Source organism: Dermacentor silvarum, chromosome 6 (assembly GCF_013339745.2).
Source record: "Dermacentor silvarum isolate Dsil-2018 chromosome 6, BIME_Dsil_1.4, whole genome shotgun sequence".
Classification (NCBI taxonomy): Eukaryota; Metazoa; Arthropoda; class Arachnida; order Ixodida; family Ixodidae; genus Dermacentor; species Dermacentor silvarum.
Genome location: NC_051159.1, coordinates 150,881,105 through 150,900,050, shown reverse-complemented (window position 1 = coordinate 150,900,050; position 18,946 = coordinate 150,881,105). Strand labels below are relative to the sequence as shown.

At 45.2% G+C, this 18,946-nt stretch overlaps 2 protein-coding genes across 6 annotated transcripts in view; one reads left to right on the top strand and one right to left on the bottom strand.

Moving 5' to 3' along the window:
- The window catches only part of LOC119456229 (isatin hydrolase), a 343,203-nt gene extending 338,838 nt beyond the window's left edge, over positions 1 to 4,365 (top strand). For all 5 annotated transcript variants that reach the window (XM_049669614.1, XM_049669613.1, XM_037717878.2 and 2 more), the window contains one exon: positions 2,004 to 4,365. In XM_049669614.1, coding sequence (XP_049525571.1) covers positions 2,004 to 2,622 — 619 coding nt within the window. In that variant the 3' untranslated portion in view covers positions 2,623 to 4,365. The remainder of the gene's footprint in view (positions 1 to 2,003) is intronic.
- Positions 4,366 to 6,149: 1,784 nt separating this feature from the next.
- LOC119455182 (uncharacterized) overlaps positions 6,150 to 18,946 on the bottom strand; it is a 12,901-nt gene continuing 104 nt past the window's right edge. The window contains exons 1-4 of the mRNA XM_037716620.2: positions 18,710 to 18,946; positions 16,280 to 16,363; positions 11,939 to 12,049; positions 6,150 to 6,255 (exon numbers count right to left, since the gene is read on the bottom strand). The exon at positions 18,710 to 18,946 is cut by the window's right edge and continues 104 nt beyond it. Of these exons, the coding sequence (XP_037572548.1) occupies positions 6,173 to 6,255; positions 11,939 to 12,049; positions 16,280 to 16,363; positions 18,710 to 18,818 (387 nt within the window). The 5' untranslated portion in view covers positions 18,819 to 18,946 and the 3' untranslated portion in view covers positions 6,150 to 6,172. The remainder of the gene's footprint in view (positions 6,256 to 11,938; positions 12,050 to 16,279; positions 16,364 to 18,709) is intronic.

The window sequence follows — 18,946 nt, the reverse complement described above, 5'->3', positions numbered from 1 at the left end:
CTAAAAAAGACAGCAGACAGTGGCTTGGTCCTGTGCTTGGTCATAGACGCTGTGCCCTTCCACCTATAATGTTGCTGCCGCGAAGAAAAGTTTATCGATCGTGCAAACGGTATGCGATTGACCTGCCTAATGTGTGTCATCTCACCGACCAACACTCATTTACTAGGGCGCTTGTCCCACTCGCTTGCAAAATGCTCGAATACGTAATATCGTTCTCTAATCTTTGGTTAGAGAAAATGGGTGACAGTTTTACGTTATGTATACGGCGTGGTAAAGCTTGACAGATATATTAATGCACCCAATCACGCTCTCAGGAGTTGAAACACACAGTGCACCGAACTAGAGCACAAGGCGCACAGCGCAAAGAGTAGAGGAGAAAGTTGTCCTTTGAGATCTAAGTAAGAAAAACAGCTTGGTGATTGGAGCGCATAGTACATCCGTAATTGCACTCGTGACCTTTTATCCTGAGGCAGTAGCGAACGACGCGTGATGTGTGCTGGAAACAAAACCCTTGAATATGCGACGCCTTAGACTTCTGCACAAAAGTTGTGTACATGGTTCTGTTTGACTTCCCCGTTTTAATTTTACTTCAGATGCGTTGAACTAATGTGCGCGCGGGCCTCGAATGAGTAATGAAATGAACATGGTCGTTGCCAGGACGTTTCCGGGTAGCTTTAAATGTTTACTTCTTGTTATTTTCTGTCTGTACCGGTATATGGGAAAATAAATGGATCCCTACCTGATGGTTTCAACGCTACATTTTTTTATTATTGAAAGAAAAATAAATGAATAAATGAAATAAATGTCGCCTGTAATGATGACAGATTCTCCTATTCGCGTGTTAGTAGTAATGGTTAATGAAGATATTAGTTCGGGCGTAATATAGGCGACGTAAAATAAAATCAATACATTGCATGACCCATAAAAACAGGATATGAAGCGAAAAAATCAACCAAATTAGACGAAGGTGTCAGAGTGTAAAAGAAAAGAACGCTGTATACAGTCAACTGACTGCCTAGAAAAAATAACGAACCAGCCTGCAGCTAACAGAAGCAAGAAACAAATTGACCAAAGCGTTTTGCAATTATTAACGGTTTTTAGGTGCGAAGCACCTTATGCGCTCGGGCTGTCGGCGTCTCCTGTCGTCGTCGTCACGGTAAGCAAGCGGCTCGTGCTCGCGCTCGGCACGCGCTCGTGCCACTGCTCCCGCGTTCGTCATCGTCGTCGTCTTCCACAGCTGGCTGCGTTGCCGCTCATAATTCCGGCGTAGAATTTGACGTCTCTTCTGCCGTCGTAATGGGGAGGCCGCATTTTCGGGGTTATGAGCCATTGCTTAAGGCAGTATGAGCCCATTATCGGTGCATCACTGCATGCTTCGGCCCTCCCCAGGTTTCACGTTAGTGGAGCTGCATTTCGCTCAATGGGTCATTTGACACTTACGCATAAAATTTGATTCACCGCTCAAACCGAGCCTACTACTTAACTCGTGCTAACAGTAATAACTATTTTTTTTTCACAGCTAAATAGGGTAGGACTACTTTTTGAATAATGGATGCCTCAGTTAGTGTGACAGCGTGCGATGGTATTGGATTGTGTCCATTAATGAATAACACCAGAGGCACGTTCCAGAGCTATAAGCACGAATAAATATAAGTTCACAGCATTAGAAGTCCCTAAGTGCGACTATATGATGAATGCATATTAAACAGTCGGCAACACGTAGGCCGCGCGGGCGCTCATCGCACTTGCATTGATTGACAGCGTAAAGTGTTTACCCATTACCGTAGCACAATCTTCGTATAGATACTGCCTTCCCCAGAGCACCTCAAAAGGGGGAAAAGCGCAAAAGCAAGAAAAAGACAACAAAAAATAACGCCATTATCTCGCAGAAGCTGAGCCTTCATGCGCACTGTATCGGAACTGAACTTCTTCAGCAGAAACGTGCGTCCACACTTTCCTTTTATTTTGCGTTCTTCACTTCTTTCGTCTCGCATTTCCTTCAGGTACCAGGAGGAAAACTTGTGCTCTTCGACGCAAGGTGGCACGCACGTGATCGCGCCCCGGCACCTGCTCAAGGGCCGCTGGTCCGTGACCGACCTGCCGCTCAACCGGCTCGTGGTGCCCGGCGCGGTCATCGACATCAGCATCCAGGTTCTGCGCAGCCGCGATTACCGGCTGCGCATCACGGACGTCATGCGCTGGGAGGACATCCACGGCCGGCTTCCTCAAGGATGCGTGCTCTTCGTGCGCACCGGTTGGTCCCGGTACTGGCCCTCCTGGTACAAGTACCACGGACACCCGGCGGCGGCTGGCAACGGGACGTCGTCCTACCTGCCGTTCGACACGAGACCGCACCACCCGGGCGTCCACCCGGACACGGCCACGTGGCTAGTGTCCAAGCGCAAGGTGTATGGCGTCGGCATCGACGCCCCGTCCCTGGACTACGGGCTCTCCAAGGATCTCGGAGCGCAGCACATCTTGCTCGCGGCCAACATCTACGGACTCGTGAACGTGGCCAACCTCCAGGAACTGCCGTCCGTCGGGTCGACGCTGTTCGTCTTTCCCATGAAGATACGAGGAGCCGGAGCCGCTCCCGTGCGAATATTAGCTGTGGTACCTTGAAGCATAAGCGGGTGTTTGACACTTCTTTCAGCCAGATGTGGCTCTAAAATGCGCTTGAGGCCAAAATAAGGTGGCAAACCTGGGATGAAGGCCTGCCGCGATTGTCTGTGTTTCCCAGAGTCGGTGTGGTCGCGTCCGCACACCGTTGCAAGCTTTCGATTCGTGACACTCAGTGAAGCCTTTAAATGCAGGTCATATAATATCGTCGCGCTTTCATAATAAGACTAGTACGTACTATAGACACAGGAGACAACAAGCCACAAATGCATCATCGTGGACTTGTTGGTACGGAAGCCGAAACTGTTCTGTATGAGCCAAACCACCCAGAACTGGCTTGCAGCTTACAGCGAGGCGTTGTGGACCAATAGACATCGCGTTGCCTTATATACAGCTGGAATTGAGAAACGTAAAGAGTACCAGCTGAACATTTTCTCAAAATCCCCGTTGTTTTCGCAGAATATCCACCTGAAAGAAAAAAAAAAAAACGTACTGCGCAGGTGATTTATGGTGTCTATATAAAACGAAGGTGACACTGTAAACGATTATTCTGGCACACAACCTAAAATTTTTAAATGCTACAGTACGATCCGCAAAAAAAAAAAGAAAAAAATGTAGCTTGGCTCGCTTGTAACACTTTGGCGCAACGCTTTTGAATTCCCTTTCGTCCGTAGTTGTGAGTTGTTCTTGCTTTCGAATATACTGCAATGTTTGCCTTCGATGAAGTGACATAATGCTAGAAGCTTCATATCAATAACTAGGCTTTCTCTTGGCCTGCGATTTGCCATATCTGTGACCACGCGGTTAGTTACATCGCTTGTACTATATACCATGCATCTTCCTGGAAAGTGCAGTCATCACTTAGGGTTCAGAGGTTTCACGTTCATGCGATTTGTCATTTTTAATATTTAAAATGGAGATGACAGAAACGACATCATCGTGTGCCTTTCAAGTGTACGCGTTTTTAGTAGTGCATGTCACCCAATTCAAAGGCCTGCACTGAAGCCTAATACATCTAATGAGAACCATACTGAACATGTTTCGAATTATGTTTTGTCCGAAATCATCTTATTTCGCTATTTATTTCGCTCAAAAGCAACAAGCAGCTCATTTCAAGAGACTATTTCACAGGAAATTTGTGGACACGCAAAGTACCGCAAGTGTAACTGCCAAAAACAAGAGCGCATCTCTATTCACATACATTTTTGTTTTAACCTTTCGCGGTTTGCATTTGTTCTTTTTTTTTTCTTCTTAGTCTTGCTTCTCAGGAATTTATCACGCGTTTGATGCTGAGGTATAGCGATCACAGTGGTTATACTGAGAATAGTGTAATAAGTTTCCCATGACAAATGCCACTGCGCATTCGCAACGTAAACGATCTTAACATTTAAAAGGACTTCCTGTAGGCCAGGTTGGCACATACTTGACATAACAAGAAAGCACGAATACACACAACAGAAAAAAAAATGAAACGGATGGACTAGCGAAAGGCGCTTGTTCGTCCTTTTCTTGTTTTTTTTCTCTCTCTCTCTCTCTCGTGGTGTGGTGCTCGTTTTCGCAATTTCTTATTATGTATTATAACATTACAGTTACTGTGTGTGATGTTGCTGGTAATGCCACGCACAGTGTTCTATACGTCACTGCACATGTGTTCGCATCCTTTATGCAGCATCAGGTTATTTGCGAAGCAAACACAATTCAATTGTTCCGTGTTTCGGTTGTTTGTAAATAAAGACCAATGCTCATTAAGCGCTTCTGGCTGACGACTCTTCCCTTTTACGATAGATGTTTCACCGTCGACAATCAAATGTCGCAGTGTTATTACAGGCCAGCGTCTCAGGTAAGCCGTCTAGATACATGAGTGGTAAAATATTATCGAGTATTGTTCTATAGCCAAAGATTACCGCAAATTAAAGCTAAAATTTAACTAATCAAGAACAGTGGTCCTATGTTAAAATGTGAGAGAGCTGCAAAAATACAAGGCAAAAGATGATTACAGCAGAAACTTCTTTTCTCTGCGCTCGACATCAACCATCAATAGAGCCGTGAGTTCGTAAACAGAAATTGCACTTGTGCTATAATAGGTCCTATATTTAACTCCGTTACTCTACTTCCCTATGCTACAATATGCTTACAGTCCCAAAGAATTATACTGCATGTTCACTATGTTCGTGCCCAAGCAAGAGTGAACCTACATTGTCGAGAGAATGAACGTACTCCTACGATCATTACGAGGACCCTCAACAAACAGTCATTCCCACAAAAGTAGTTGCCAGCCCTTCTTGTTCTAAAAGCAGTGCACTTATGGGCACATGGATGAACACAAAACCAGACAAACACGATCGAGTGCTCCTGTTTGTCTTCTTTTTAGTATTCCTCCGTGTGTCCTCAAGTGCACTGCTCTTAGAACAATAATGACAAACCAGCTAGCCCGCCAAGATCTCCTCAATCAACACTTAATATGTTCTTAAGGTGTTTGATTTTGACTTCGAATATTCGTTAGATAAAAAAAAAGCGAGGCTGCCATCAACTGCGTGTCACGTGCTTAACATTCGTTTTGTGTTCAAGTATCTGTTAGATAAAATAAGAAGACAATACAGGCGCCCCTCCGCTGATAATTTTACCACCTGTTGTTTTTCGTCTTCCTGGCTTAATGCATATGGCAGAGCGATGAACCAACGAAAGGTAAGTGATGTGCATGGAGTACAGGAGAGAACTAAACAGACCCCCCCCCCCCCCCTCCCTTCCCCGTTATGCGCCACTGGCCATCGTCAAACAGTAATTACTGTGAAGAGCGTTTCTTGTTTTCGTTTTTTCTTTCGTTTTTTTCTTTCTTTTTTTTAAGACACGTCTTGTATAAAGGTTTTGAGTGCGCCAGTATATAGCCAAGTTCTCTGCACCATGTCTTGCTCTGCACACTTTAAATAGACTGTAGTTCCATCATCATCACCGTCGTCGTCATCATCATCATCAACAGCAACACAGCTCAGGCTCAAGGTCTCATTCTGCCTGCGTCAGTGATTTTGGCAAAATGAATTTTTAAGAAGTTATACTGCCTCGTTTTTAACGCATTGTCAGGTAGATATGGCAGAGCGCTACAAGAGAGAGAGACAGCAAAGAGACCAAAGACAAGGAGGTCAATCAGACCAGCGTCCGATTCGCTACCTTACACTGGAAATAAGGAAAACGGGGAATAGCAAAAATAGAGGGAGAGAAAGAATGAGCACTGCGCGCACACTGCAGGACGCACAGCAGAACTACAATCGTTCATAGAGGCCGGTGTTCCTCAAAAACTGCAGTAACGCTAAAAGAGAAAGAGAGAGAAATAGAAGAAAGGAAAGACAGGGAGGTAAACCAGACGCACGTCCGGTTTGCTACCCTGCACTAGGGGAAGGGGGTATAGGGATGAAAAGAGAGTGAGAGGAGATAGAGCACAGTTGCGCGCACAGTAATGCTACAAACTATACCAACACGAAGCAAGGAGAATGAATGAGGCAACTCAAACTGCCGCCGTACGTTTTAATTTATCTTTTTTTTTTTTCGCATGCGAGCACTATCCCTGGCCGCCAACGAAAGGCAACAGTCCACCCAGGAGGTCGCCATTCAGCAGGTTGCCAAGTATGCCGGTGAAGATTTCTGGAATCAGCACAAGTACCGGAACTAAGTGGCAAATAATATACATGTATAGTATAAACATAGTCGTCCACAAGCCAACGGTTCATTCACACCGGCGATTCGCAGAGGTCGCGCGTCCAAGTTTGTCGCTAATGGTCGCTTTGGTCAAAAAGCGACTGATTTGAGTTACTTGCTCGCTTCTCGAATTTTGAGTCGCGCAGCTGCAGTCGCAAGCCTTCTGAACCAGTCAGCGACACAGGAGCAGGACGCCTGTATACGTTGATGCTTATTTTACGTAGCGAGGAAGGTGTGAACAGACGTGAACGACACCAATTGCGAGACATTTCGGTGTGGCGGCGGGCAGGTCGCGTTTGCTGATCGGTCGCGCGACCTCTGTCAATCAATCACCAGTGTGAATAAGCCCTAAAACCTGGCCCTCAGCAAATTATTCTGCCTGCCATGATCGTACCAGCTGTAAAAAGAATTAAGCAAAGAATAGGGAACAAAGGAGGACGGGTCGGAGTTATTATATACGAGCCTATATGTACATCTGCAAAGTCACATGGCATTGATATATGACCATAAATTTTCCAGTATGAGTTATTGTAGTGATGTGCAGTGCGAAAGAACAACAGACACGTGCGTTCTATCAAATGTATCGCATTGCAGTGGACGCCGCACCTAAATGAAACATTTGCGTAATCGCATTACATTTGCATGAACATTGCATTGTATTTGGGTCATCGGTGTTAATTTTGGACAACATTTGTTTTAAGATTTGCTTAAACATCAAACAAAGCCTGACTTAACAGCGATTCCCACACGTACGCGTGTCCTCCTCCCCCCTCCCTCTTTCTTTATTTTCTTCTTTCTTTCTTTCTTCCTTTTTTTTCGGGTAGCACACACTTCAATATTAATCACGCAGTCTTAAAAGTTCCAGCTTCACGTGCATTAGTATATATATATATATATATATATATATATATATATATATATATATATATATTCAAGGTTACTTAAGTCGTCGAAAAAGGAAAATGTCATTGACATGTTAATTAGTTCTCAGACCTTGGCTGCTAAAGGCAATCGTAATATGCAGTATATATGATCGAAGATAATGTTTTATTACGAATTAAAAACATTACTCCATCTCCCGCTAAAGGGAACCATGTGTGGATGCGAAGCAGCGGGGAGATGGTTAGCTTGAGCGGGAGATGGTTTCGTGGCAGCGGCCCGAGCGCTCATCGCGGCACTGCACAGGAGAGATAATGAGGCGCGCGCGCTCCGTCATTTTCATATCGCGGAACTACCGTGGCGCCCTCAGCGCAGTATGCAGCTGTCGCACCATCTGTCGAGCGCGCCGCTCCGGATTCCTGGAGGAGAGAAGGGGGGGGGGGGACGCGCATGCGCTGTGGGGGTGTGGCATGCGGGCACCGCTCCGTACAGGATTCCTAGAGGAGAGAAAGGGGGAGGGTAGGAGAGGAGAGAGAGTGCGAGGGGACAAGCATGCGCTGTGGGGGTGTGGGACGCGGGAGGGACGGACAGAGCCACCGGCAATAAATGCTTCGCATTTAAAAGCAACAGAAAATGTTTTTCCTCCTTTTTTGTGCCATAGTTCAGGTACCCGCGCTCTCTCCTGTATGTGTATGTCGTGTTGTATATGTAGCCTGTCAAGCAGTGTCTTACCAGAGCATGTTTGGGCTAATTTCGTGTGTACTGATTCATGAGGTGAGCTTCCTTGAGTTCCTGGTAAGTGTTGATTACCCCTAGGGCCGTAAGGCGATTGTTCGAGGTAGTTATAGGAAGGTCAAGTGCCTGTCTTTATCAGTTTTCGTATGATGACGTCTGTCTTGTCGTTTTCGTGTTTGCGCAGGTGAAGGTAAGGCACCGAGTAGAGTATTCTACTAATGACGAAAGCATGTGCCAATCGTAAGGCATCTTTGCTCCGTAAGCCCCCCTTGTTGGAGACACGGCGAATCATACGGCGCGCCCACCCATGGTCTCCAATCTTGCGGAGTTTGTCTAGTGTTGTGTCTACCCGCCATTGCTGATAAATGTATAATCCTAGAATTCATATCTCCGGTGCCTCTTAAATATACGTCGGGCAGATAGGGATAAGGAAGTACTTGTGTTATCTTTAGGCGATGTCCTAATGTGGGCGAACTCCGCGAGGTGGCGTCCTCCAAATACGTTCCGCTATTTATATATAGCTCCAAGCTGTGTTCTCAGCGGTCAATATATGCCGTCTTCAATGCTGGCCAGAATTAAAACATGGCCTTCTAATACCTGCTGTGTACCGGTCTCCTTGATTTAGGCCGTGGTGGTTTAAAGGTTCAGCCGAGTTTCTGAAACAATTCTGTATTCGTTCTTCAACCTCATTGGCCACCGTCATTATCAAAATCGGCCACCTTAAAGAAAATAGAATCACGCAGCAGTGGCTACGGCGAATATGGCTGTACTTTCCCATTATAAACTCAGCGCAGCGCTGCCGATTCAATGCAGATTACAAACGCGCCCTAAAAAATCATAAAAATTAACCTCTTCGTTTCTGTCACGGTTCCCATTAACGTTTGTTTTCACCTGCTATAGATAGTGTTCATGTGACTTCACGCAGCCATATCTCACCGCGCTGGTACCCAAAGATGGCGACTACGATGACGTCAGTGCAAGGTATTATCACGAGCAAACTGTTTTGCTTTTTCCCGACGATTGTTTTTCACCGGTTTGACATTGTTATCGCTCTGACGTTCGACGCAAGACGCGCTTTTTGTTGCTGTTTCAGCGGTTTATCATTGTTATCATTCTGACGTTCGACGCAAGACGCGCTTTTTGTTGCTGTCATGCTGTCATGTCCCTTGCATACGCCCCTTCTCGACCTGCTGGTGCCCAAATATGGCGTCTGCGCTGACGTCCGTGCAACCTATGTATACGTAACAACTTTGTGCACAGTCATGCGAGACCCTAAGGCCCGCGCACATACATCGGATCGCTGTTTCCATCTGCTACAAGGATTTTTCGCACACTCATACGAATCCCACCAGCTTTGCGACACGTCTTGCGTGTCGGCGGCGCTGCGCGTTGACAACCTGAGTTTGACTGCGCATGCGCCAAGAACGGCAAGCGAAATAAAGTCTCTTATTCTGCCAAAGGGCTGACGATCGCGAGGCTGAGGCTGGAACTTGAAACATGAAAAAAAAATGGTTTTTGTTTGGTCCCTTTAGGCGTTGGCCTGGAGACCCCTGCTTCATGTGGAAAAGCCTCTCGAGCGCTGTACTGCGGCCCGCTTATGTGTTTGTGAAGTTCGTGAAATTTCGCTGTTGATGTTCTTCAGACAATGGTGAACCTAGCTAGCGGAAAGCGCATGTTCGTTTTGAAAGTGTTTACTGACAGATATCAGCGTGAGTGAACATTTGGGTGACGAGCAGATCCACGTGACATACACCGACCAGTTTTGTGTGTGAGCGACAGCACGCGCCTGCCTACTCCGGAATACGACCTGCACGTCATCCCAGCTGCACCCCAACGTTCTCAGTGTTCCGGTAAGTCATGCCAATAGGAGCTTGTTACAAAGCTACAGGTCATATGTTCCGTCTGGATGTGCTTTCATTTCAGTGTGTCCGCGCAGGTTGCGCAAACCGCATGTGACTTCCTAAAGGCACATACGCTGCTTACCTTATCCACAACGATAACTTCCTCACGAAAAAAGTAAAGTCACAGGGCCCCAGATAAAAAGGCACTGCTAAAATTACTGACGCGAGGACAGGGCATGCATCGTATTGAACCCCTTCTTTGTTTATGATTCCGCCGCCGATAGAAGCCAAACACAATATTTATGCACTATAATCTAATAATGCTAAAGAGCGTCGTGCGTGGTTGTTCATTAGTGGTCCATTACAGTTTACCATCCCGAAGTACTGCCGCAGAACAACCAGCAGCGCTGACCAAGAATCGTGGTTCCTATTATCCTTTGGTGGTTGTTCAAGCTGCTCTGAACTTGCAGACAGTTAGTGCCAACTAGTGCCTACTTGGTCTCTTGCCATAAAAAGATCGTTACTGGGAAGCCGACGTTGTGGTTTAGGGTTAATTTAACATCAAATCGGAGCCTTCGAGCAGCCAGCACAGATGCTTTCGCCAATGGGCTGTGTTCACCTACGTGCATTTCTGTGTGCGATCGCATTCAGCTCTCGCTTCCACTTCTGCGCATACCGAAGCATTCTGTGTGTGCAGTCTATGTGGCAAGTATCTTGGAACACCCGCTTCAACGCACACTTGTCCAAACTCAACGGCGAATCTTGCCACGTTGTACACGCGGTTTACTTTCGTAGGTAAATTGTATTGGTGTCTAGAAATATTCTAAAGCTGAGGCTCCTACAAGTTTCCTGTCTGGTGTCGATTCGTGTACACCATATTGGAAATTGTGCTACACAGCCGGAAACATTCTAGAGGAGCACCGACAGAGAAGTTTTCTGCCTTGCGTCAAGCGCAAGCAGTCAGGGCTAAAACAAGACATATGTGAATGAGCGTTTCAGTGCCACGCTAGATATTACATTCCAAAACGACGGAGAAAGTCGGCACATTTCTTTCTTCAGCTTTGATCTATAGCCACGTGGGCCACGCTATATAAGCATGCGATGCACTCAGGTGAACACACGTGTACAGGTATCCAAGATTACGGGTCGTTCTTTGTTATACTTTCAGCTAGCCGTAATTTCGGGCACCTCCGTTCTCTTGCATAAAGTTAGAAATTACAAGTGATGGACGCAGGAGGACAGTTGATTCAGACCGATCTCTTGAGTACAGCAGCGTCAGAGTTTCTCCGCTTCAAAAGCATCCTGGTGTTCATTTATGCAGTAGTGGCCGGCGCATTGAACGATAAGACAGACGTAATGTTTTATACCAGTCGGGCGTTAGAAAAAAACGTTGCGTCTGCGCAACACTGGATCGTAGGGCGTGCGATAACTGACGCGTTACGTGTGAATGCTCTGTGAGATAAGCACTTTCTAGCTTCAACTGACAAAATCACCGGAAATCTGGACCATAAAGACAGCGACAAGCGCCATCGCTCGTTGGTCTTCCTTCTCTTTTTTAGGTGCGCTGGCGACGTAGTCTCTGTTATGAGTACAAACCTCACTCGCAGTCTCTGTGTACGAGATTATAGCAGGAACACGATGTAGTATATTACTTGGTAGGGCTCCAGGATACACACAGAAGACACTTGCCAAAGGAATTCTACAGAGCCAGGATAATTTCTGCGGCTGGTGCGATTTGTCTAGAATATACGACTCCATGGCGGCTGCACTTACGTTAGTACAGTTCAAGGACAAATGGGGCGTTTGTAATCCTTTTCTAGAGAGAAACTGATTGATTTAGAGTAACTGTATCAAATTAAACTCAATTTAAGGATATTCGTAGACAGGCACACTGCAGGGTAATTGTCCTCAGTAGAAGTTTAGGGAGCTGTTAAACTTGGTCATCCAGTTACATTGTAAAGGAATCTACAGCGCTCTATTTGCTCTTATGATGGAGCCTTGCTCCGTGGCCCTTCAGTGCGCAACATGACGCTGAAGCCTCTATACATGTGTACAACAAAAAGAAAAACTATCGAATCACACAGGCACACATGGTCACATGGCGGAGCTATGCATGCACTTGGTTTTCGAATGCTCCAATGAGCGCCATTAGCAGAGGAGCGTCTCACACGCACCAGATCCAATAGAGAGAAGGTTCAGCATTCCGCTGACGACACCACCGATGCCTTCGTCGCCTCCCAAGTTGAGCATGCCTGTGCCGAGTCCGGCGATGCTTGTTCCGGTACCTGCGCAAGACATTTGGTTGCAGTGACAGCCGACAGCGGCCAGCACCGGTGTGTTCATGTTGACACTAACAACATTTGAAAAACGGCAGCGCTCGATTTCGTGATTTCGTAACTAATTTTGAGCTTATCAATATGCTCTATTCTCAGCGGTACGTATAGCGAAAGCAAAATCCGCCTATTTTATATAATCTGCTAAAAGGAAAAAAATTACTATGGGTACCTTATGCTACAACTAAGATGACTTGAAGGCGAAAGCACGAGCGCCGCTAACTCAATGACACGACGACCACTTTTTTATTGCGATAGCAATTATATGGACACTCCAAAGCAGATTTCTGCCGTCGGTGTCGGCGTCGCCGTCGCCGTGAGGTTCCGTATGACGTCAATGGAGATGAAATCGTCGCCGTGCGCCGCCGAACGCTGTATGTGCGAGTGAAAGGGCGCGAGGGACGCGCGCTTTCACGGGGAGTGAACGCACGGCGGAGAACAAACGCGCGTTCTGTGCCGTGCTCCCTTAAGGGCTGCAGAAGTAGGCGTCTCTTTCCTCCTTTACAATCACCATATATGTAGAGCAAACGCGCCTTCTTCTGACGCACGAAAGGCCGCGGGGGGGGGGGGGGGGGGGAGGGGGAGGGAAGGGAGGGGACGTTTAGCTGCGGCACCAAGTGCCTATTTATATCAGAGGCTCCGGCAGCAGTCACCAACGCCGCACGCATTTTGTGCGAACGCGGGCAAAACACCGACGGCGTCGACAACAGTTCTGCGTGTTGCCGGTGCTGCTGCATGTCCAAGTTTATACAGCTGATAAAGCTACTATCATTACTCCGTATAGCTCTCTAAAAATTTGCTATCGCAATTGATGCTTCGCCTTTTAGGTGAAACTGCGACATCTTTTTGCTGAGTCATCTTCACTCCGAACCCATATTTTGCAAAGTCAATTTTGCAAGTCATCCTTATATCACCAAATTCGGGCCATGACTCCGCACTTATTTTTGCTGAGTCATCGTCACTCTGAATCCATATTATGCAGTCATTTTTGCAAGTAATCCTTTATTCACCAAACTCGGACCTTGACTCAGCACTTTCTTGCTGAGTCATCATTACACTGAAACCACAATTTGTAGTCGTTTTTGCAGGTCACCCTTCCTATGATTCACCAAACTCGAACCGTGACTCAACACTTTTTTGCTGAGTCACTCTCACTTGGGCCCTCAAATCTCGCATACTTTTTTGCAAGTCACTCTCCCACTCTATAACCCCTTGGTTCAACCCGCCGTGGTTGCTCAGTGGCTATGGTGTTGGGCTGCTGAGCACGAGGTCGCGGGATCGAATCCCGGCCACGGCGGCCGCATTTCGATGGGGGCGAAATGCGAAAACACCCGTGTACTTAGATTTAGGTGCACGTTAAAGAACCCCAGGTGGTCCAAATTTCCGGAGTCCCCCACTACGGCGTGCCTCATAATCAGAACTGGTTTTGGCACGTAAAACCCCATAATTTTAACCCCTTGGTTCACTCTTGATTCACCCTCTCACCGCTTGGTTCACCTTCATTCACTCTATCATCTCGGTTTTACTTCCATCACACTTGGTTTGTTCTATTAGACCAAAATTTCCAATTTTCATCACTCTTGATTCACCATATTGACACGTATAGATGTTTATCTTTCACCGGTGGCCGCTTTCCACCGGCTAGCAAATGTTAAACATTATCGCTCGGCGCAGGACGCGCCTGTATCGGAAGTTTCTAGAACGTTATCGATGCTTCTTTCCATTGCCTGTTTTCACCGACGCTTATGTTATCTGATTGCATGACTGACGCGAATTGTCTAGAACTTTCTGGAAGACACGCGGGCATCAGGGATTAATCTAGAACCTTCGATGACTCAGGTATAAAAGCCGACGCGTTTCGCCGCTGATCAGATTTTCGACGATCGCCGACTGTGTTCGCCGCTATCGTTGTGCTTTGAGTGTAGCTTGCTTTTGTGGGCACAGGTTCGCCCAATAAACAACCAGTTTCGCCATACAGTTTTGCGACTGTTTTCTCTACCGTCACTACTACGTGACAATATCAGAACTTGATTCACCTTCATTCACTATTAATTCACCTCTCTGTATACCCATTTTTTATCATTATCATTACCATCATAACCATACTTACACCCATTACTATCATTAATTCTCGTATCTTGGCGGGTATTTCGATCCATTTTTCCGCTTGGCCATGTTAATAATCCTAATTAATTTAATAAGTATTGTGATTATTTATTGACATTTAAATTCCTTGTGTAATTACTTATCGATTGATATATAGTGTTTTGGGGTTTGTAATTACATTAAGGAGTTATCGATTCTTTGTTAACATTTTTCCGATTTTTGGAAGCACTTTTTCAAAGTCACCTCAAAACAAGACACACAAGGCTTTCGCCTTAAAGAGAACCGTTACATTCACAGGCTTGCCTCGAGAAGAACCGATTTCCAAACAGCAGTTGTTTCCTTACACAGTTCTACACCTTACGTTTGGAAAACTTGTAGTGAATTGTCGATAGAACTGCGGCTGAGATAGCTTTTAATGAAAAGCACTTAAGAACAAAGACGACAGCTCCACGCAGACGAAATTTTTGGGACCCTTGACCTGTTATCTTATGGTTCGTGTTCCTATACGTGTATAGCTTCGTCGAGCGTGTTCCTACAGCTTCATCATTATACAGGGTGTTTCATTTTAGCTGCACCAAATTTTTAAAAGTTGCCTGTGGCAGATAGCACAATTATAATAAATTTTTTTGAAATTTTTCAATGTGTCCGACGAAATGCATGCGCGTTCCAGTTAACTTTGTTCTTCAATGCATAAAACAGCGTTTTCCTCAAAAAGTTAACTGGAACGCCCAAGCATTTCGTCGGACACGTTGAAAATTAATATCTCGAAACAGGTTCAGGCCTGAGAATTCGTTTCAAGTGGTGCGCCTCGCGAACTCAGCAGCTATAATTCGTATATTGAAAGATGTACCGTAAAATAATCATTTAAAAAGTTAATTGGCGTAATTATGTTAATTATTCAATTAGGTGGTTTGATTTCTCTCCTGGAAGTAATGGTCGCCTCATCGAGTAGTTTAGATCAAGGATTATAATTATGCTATCTGCCGCAGGCAATTTTTAAAAATTTGATGCAGCTAAAATGAAACACCCCGTAGATTTGGGGAACCTTCGTCGTTCACAGGAGTCTTAGAAAGCAAAGTTGGTTGACAAAAGGTAAACAACCTTTCCATTCACAACTGTTTAGATTGCAGCAATTCACCGGCACTGTAATCATTTTACAAGGTATTTATTTACACGTGGAACAAGAGTCATCCTGCAGTGTGGTTGCATAATTCCCTGTCGAGGTAAATCAACATTAGCCTTCAAAGCCCAGTGTTTCTAAGTGTTTCTGCTTATGCATACACACCAGTGGAAACCATGAGAGTATGTTTCTGTCAAACTTCACGGTCAATAGTTGCTTTCTTGTTGGCGCATAGCATCCCGGTGCACGTTATCTCACGTTGACCTAGTCTATTGTGGTTTATGACTTCGTCCGTGCCTCAGTGGTCCTGAAGACTGCAAGTTAACAACTGCGTTGCGGTATACAATTAATTCGTTAAAGCCAGCTTTCCTTCTTCACTGCATATATCCCTTAGTTTAATTAAATTCTGGGGTTTTACGTGCCAATACCACGATCTGACTATGAGGCACGCTGTAATGAGGGACTCCGAATGAATTTTGATCACCTGGGGTTCTTTGACGTGCATCTAAATCTAAGTACACGGGCGTTTTCGCATTGCGCTCCCATCGAAATGCGTTCGCCGCGGCTTGGATTTGGTCCCGCGACCCCGTGCTTAATTATTATTAGTAGCGCAACGACAAAGCCACTAATTAACCACGGCGGGTGCAAAGCCTTTAAGGTACTCATGACAAGTGTTTATGTCAATGACGCAAATCATTTCTCGTACGTGTAATCGAAGACATCGCACAACAAATCAATTTCAATCGAAGGTGTGCAGAACGCTTGCTATAAGCCGCATAAGCGTTTACGATAATATTATGTATAGTGGAAATAAAGAGTAAAATACTGTTTGCAGCAGACGCGCGCTGTACACGTTGTTTACACTCCTGACACGCTGAACCTTGTCATTGTTTAGGAGATTTTTTTCTAACGATTTCCTTGTCACAAAAAGATGTTTCAAGTATAGTGGTACTTACTCACAAGGTTCTTGACTCCATCTAATAAACCGGAGAACAGGCCATTTAGCTGTCGCTTCTGCCGGTGGTTGTGCTCAGCAACACCTGCTTTGATAATAAGCAGAGACCGATTTAGACTTCACGAAATGCTTCTAACAATGTTGTAAAAGCAATTGCAATACACATTCGTAATATTTCCACCATTACACGTTGCGAAACACGGTATACTGTCGACCGTGTTTGTGCGTGTAATAAATCGAGGATGGCTGCACTTTATACTATGCGTACTACGGGCCTCTATGTCAATGCACGAGGGAACGCGGAAATCTGAGGCCGGTGGGGGACTTTTGGAAGACGTTTGTGGTTGACCCAGTGGCTCAGTGGCCATGACGTCATACTGTTCAGCACGTGGTCGCCGGTTCGATGCCCGGCCATGGCGACAGCATTCCAGCAGGGGCACATTGCAAGAACTCGGGTGGTCCAAACTAATCCGGAGACACCCAGTACTGGTGTCTAGCTATCATGGCCCCTGCGTTGCTTTTGAACCGTAAGAGAGAGAGAGAGAGATAAGTGATGAAAGGCGGATAATTTGACCAGGGTAACAGCTTCATCCCTACGGTGTAAGAGGTAATGCCCACTCTGTAATATCGTCAAGCTTACTACACCGTGGACAGTATGTAGAGGTTAAAGGGTTCGCATCTTCCTTAAAATAGGTCAGTCTAGGAGTGCCTCAGGGAAGTACTTTAGACCCGTTTTTATTTCTTCTATATATCAACGATATCGTTCCCGCTGATGAGACGGTGAAGTACGTCATTTACGCTGACGATACAGGCTTCTTATTCTCTAGTAACTTCACTGCTGCTTTAGTAAATCATGCCAACATTACTCTAGATTTAATTCAGCTATAGTCTCACAAAACCACCTAAAACTAAATGTCAGTAAAACTAAAGCAAAAATGTTTTATCCGCGTCGCATAGAGCTTCCCATGTGCCCTCTATTTACCCATAGCAAAACTCTTGTCATCTATTTTTCTGCAACTTTTTCATGCGATGCACACGTTGACTTCTTGGTTGGCAAGCTCTCACCCGCTATTGTTTTCTCACAACGAAACTGTGCAACGTTCCTGGTATCTGTTAATATACTACTATATAACTCATTCTGCTATTCTTGATCACGGCGCTCTTGTTTGGGGCACAACTACAAATGTTAATATTACAAGGCTATTACTATTACAAAAGCGAATTATTAGATTGCAAAATGCCTTATATGTCTCGTACATCCTAATTATTTGCGAAATTACAGGTAGTTAAACTATCTTTACTCTATGTATTAAGGCTTTCTCGCTGCTATAAGTTAAGTATAAAGAAGAAAGCTAGACACTGCATCATAAGCCTTGCCAATCTTAAAACAAACAGTTGCATATGACACATGTAATCCGCAACTACGGCATGAAGCACGTTGTCGTACAAAATATGCAAAGCAGCTTAATCGATACCGGTCACATTCGCTGTCAAATAACTTACAAAAACAAAATGGGGCTGACCTTGCAAACATATTATTGCAAGAAGTTCGTGACATGTTCTTGTAAATAATGATTTTTTTTTATTTTACTTAGTTTTATTGAACTTTGCAACTCTTTTTTTTTCACACTTTTAATTGATGAACTGTTTCCTTTGTTATCAGATTACATTGTCGCGTTATCTATTTCTGTAGAACGTGTTTTATTCCGCTAAAATTGCTTGTTAGACATAAAGATTGCCTCTCATATCTGTTTTCAAGAAATTTTAACTCTCTTTGTAACATCTTCTCTGTGTACTCCGTTTTTGTCATTTGGAAGGAGCAGCCACCTCGTCAAGCTACTCGCTGCAGTAGCTTTTTGTGACTGCTCCTATCTTTCATAGAAAGATAAATAAAATATTGAACTGAATTGAACTATTCGGTTGACTATACTCTGCACTGGTGTAAGTGTATAAAAGATGAGAAGAACAGCAGGCAAGTTATGAAATCTGTCCGCACAAGCGCGAAGAAGCAACCGATCGACAACGACTATACAGTATTTCATACAGTCCCGATGTTGTTAAAGAATACACTGATGCTTTACGGCTGGAACCAGCGTTCAGGAATTATGTTTTCCGGAAGGGACGGCATAGCCAATCTTGTAAAGCGTTGTGCAGAGCGCTTTTGTGCACTGGAACGAGAACAATCGCACAAAGTATGCGCAATCGTCTCCGTGCACCTACAAAATACACACTTTCGGGACTTCTAACCATTCCGATTAAGGAGGAGTCGGTATTTGTGAATGCTGAAGCAAGCCTTATAGATGACTTATGAGAGTTACTTCAAGTCGTGGGCGTTCAGCTGAATTAATGAACGAACCAATCAATCAGACGTTGGTGGTGTGTGGAATCAAGTCCATCTAAATTAAACAGACATATCGCGGGATTCACTTACGTGCATGTAAGGGACTTGTGCACCCTCTGTCTATGCAAAAGAATATAATGAAGACTGCACAAAGGGCTGCGGCCCGGCGCGAGATTCTGGCCTCCTTCCCCGGCGCCATGATTTACGAGAGACCAGAGCGCCACGTCTCCGCAGCCCGCACAGAGAGGCTCCTCGGAAATTAACGTTTCGCGAAAAGCTGTTTCTGACCTCGTACTTCCATTGCGGCGGTTGCGACGGTATTCGCTC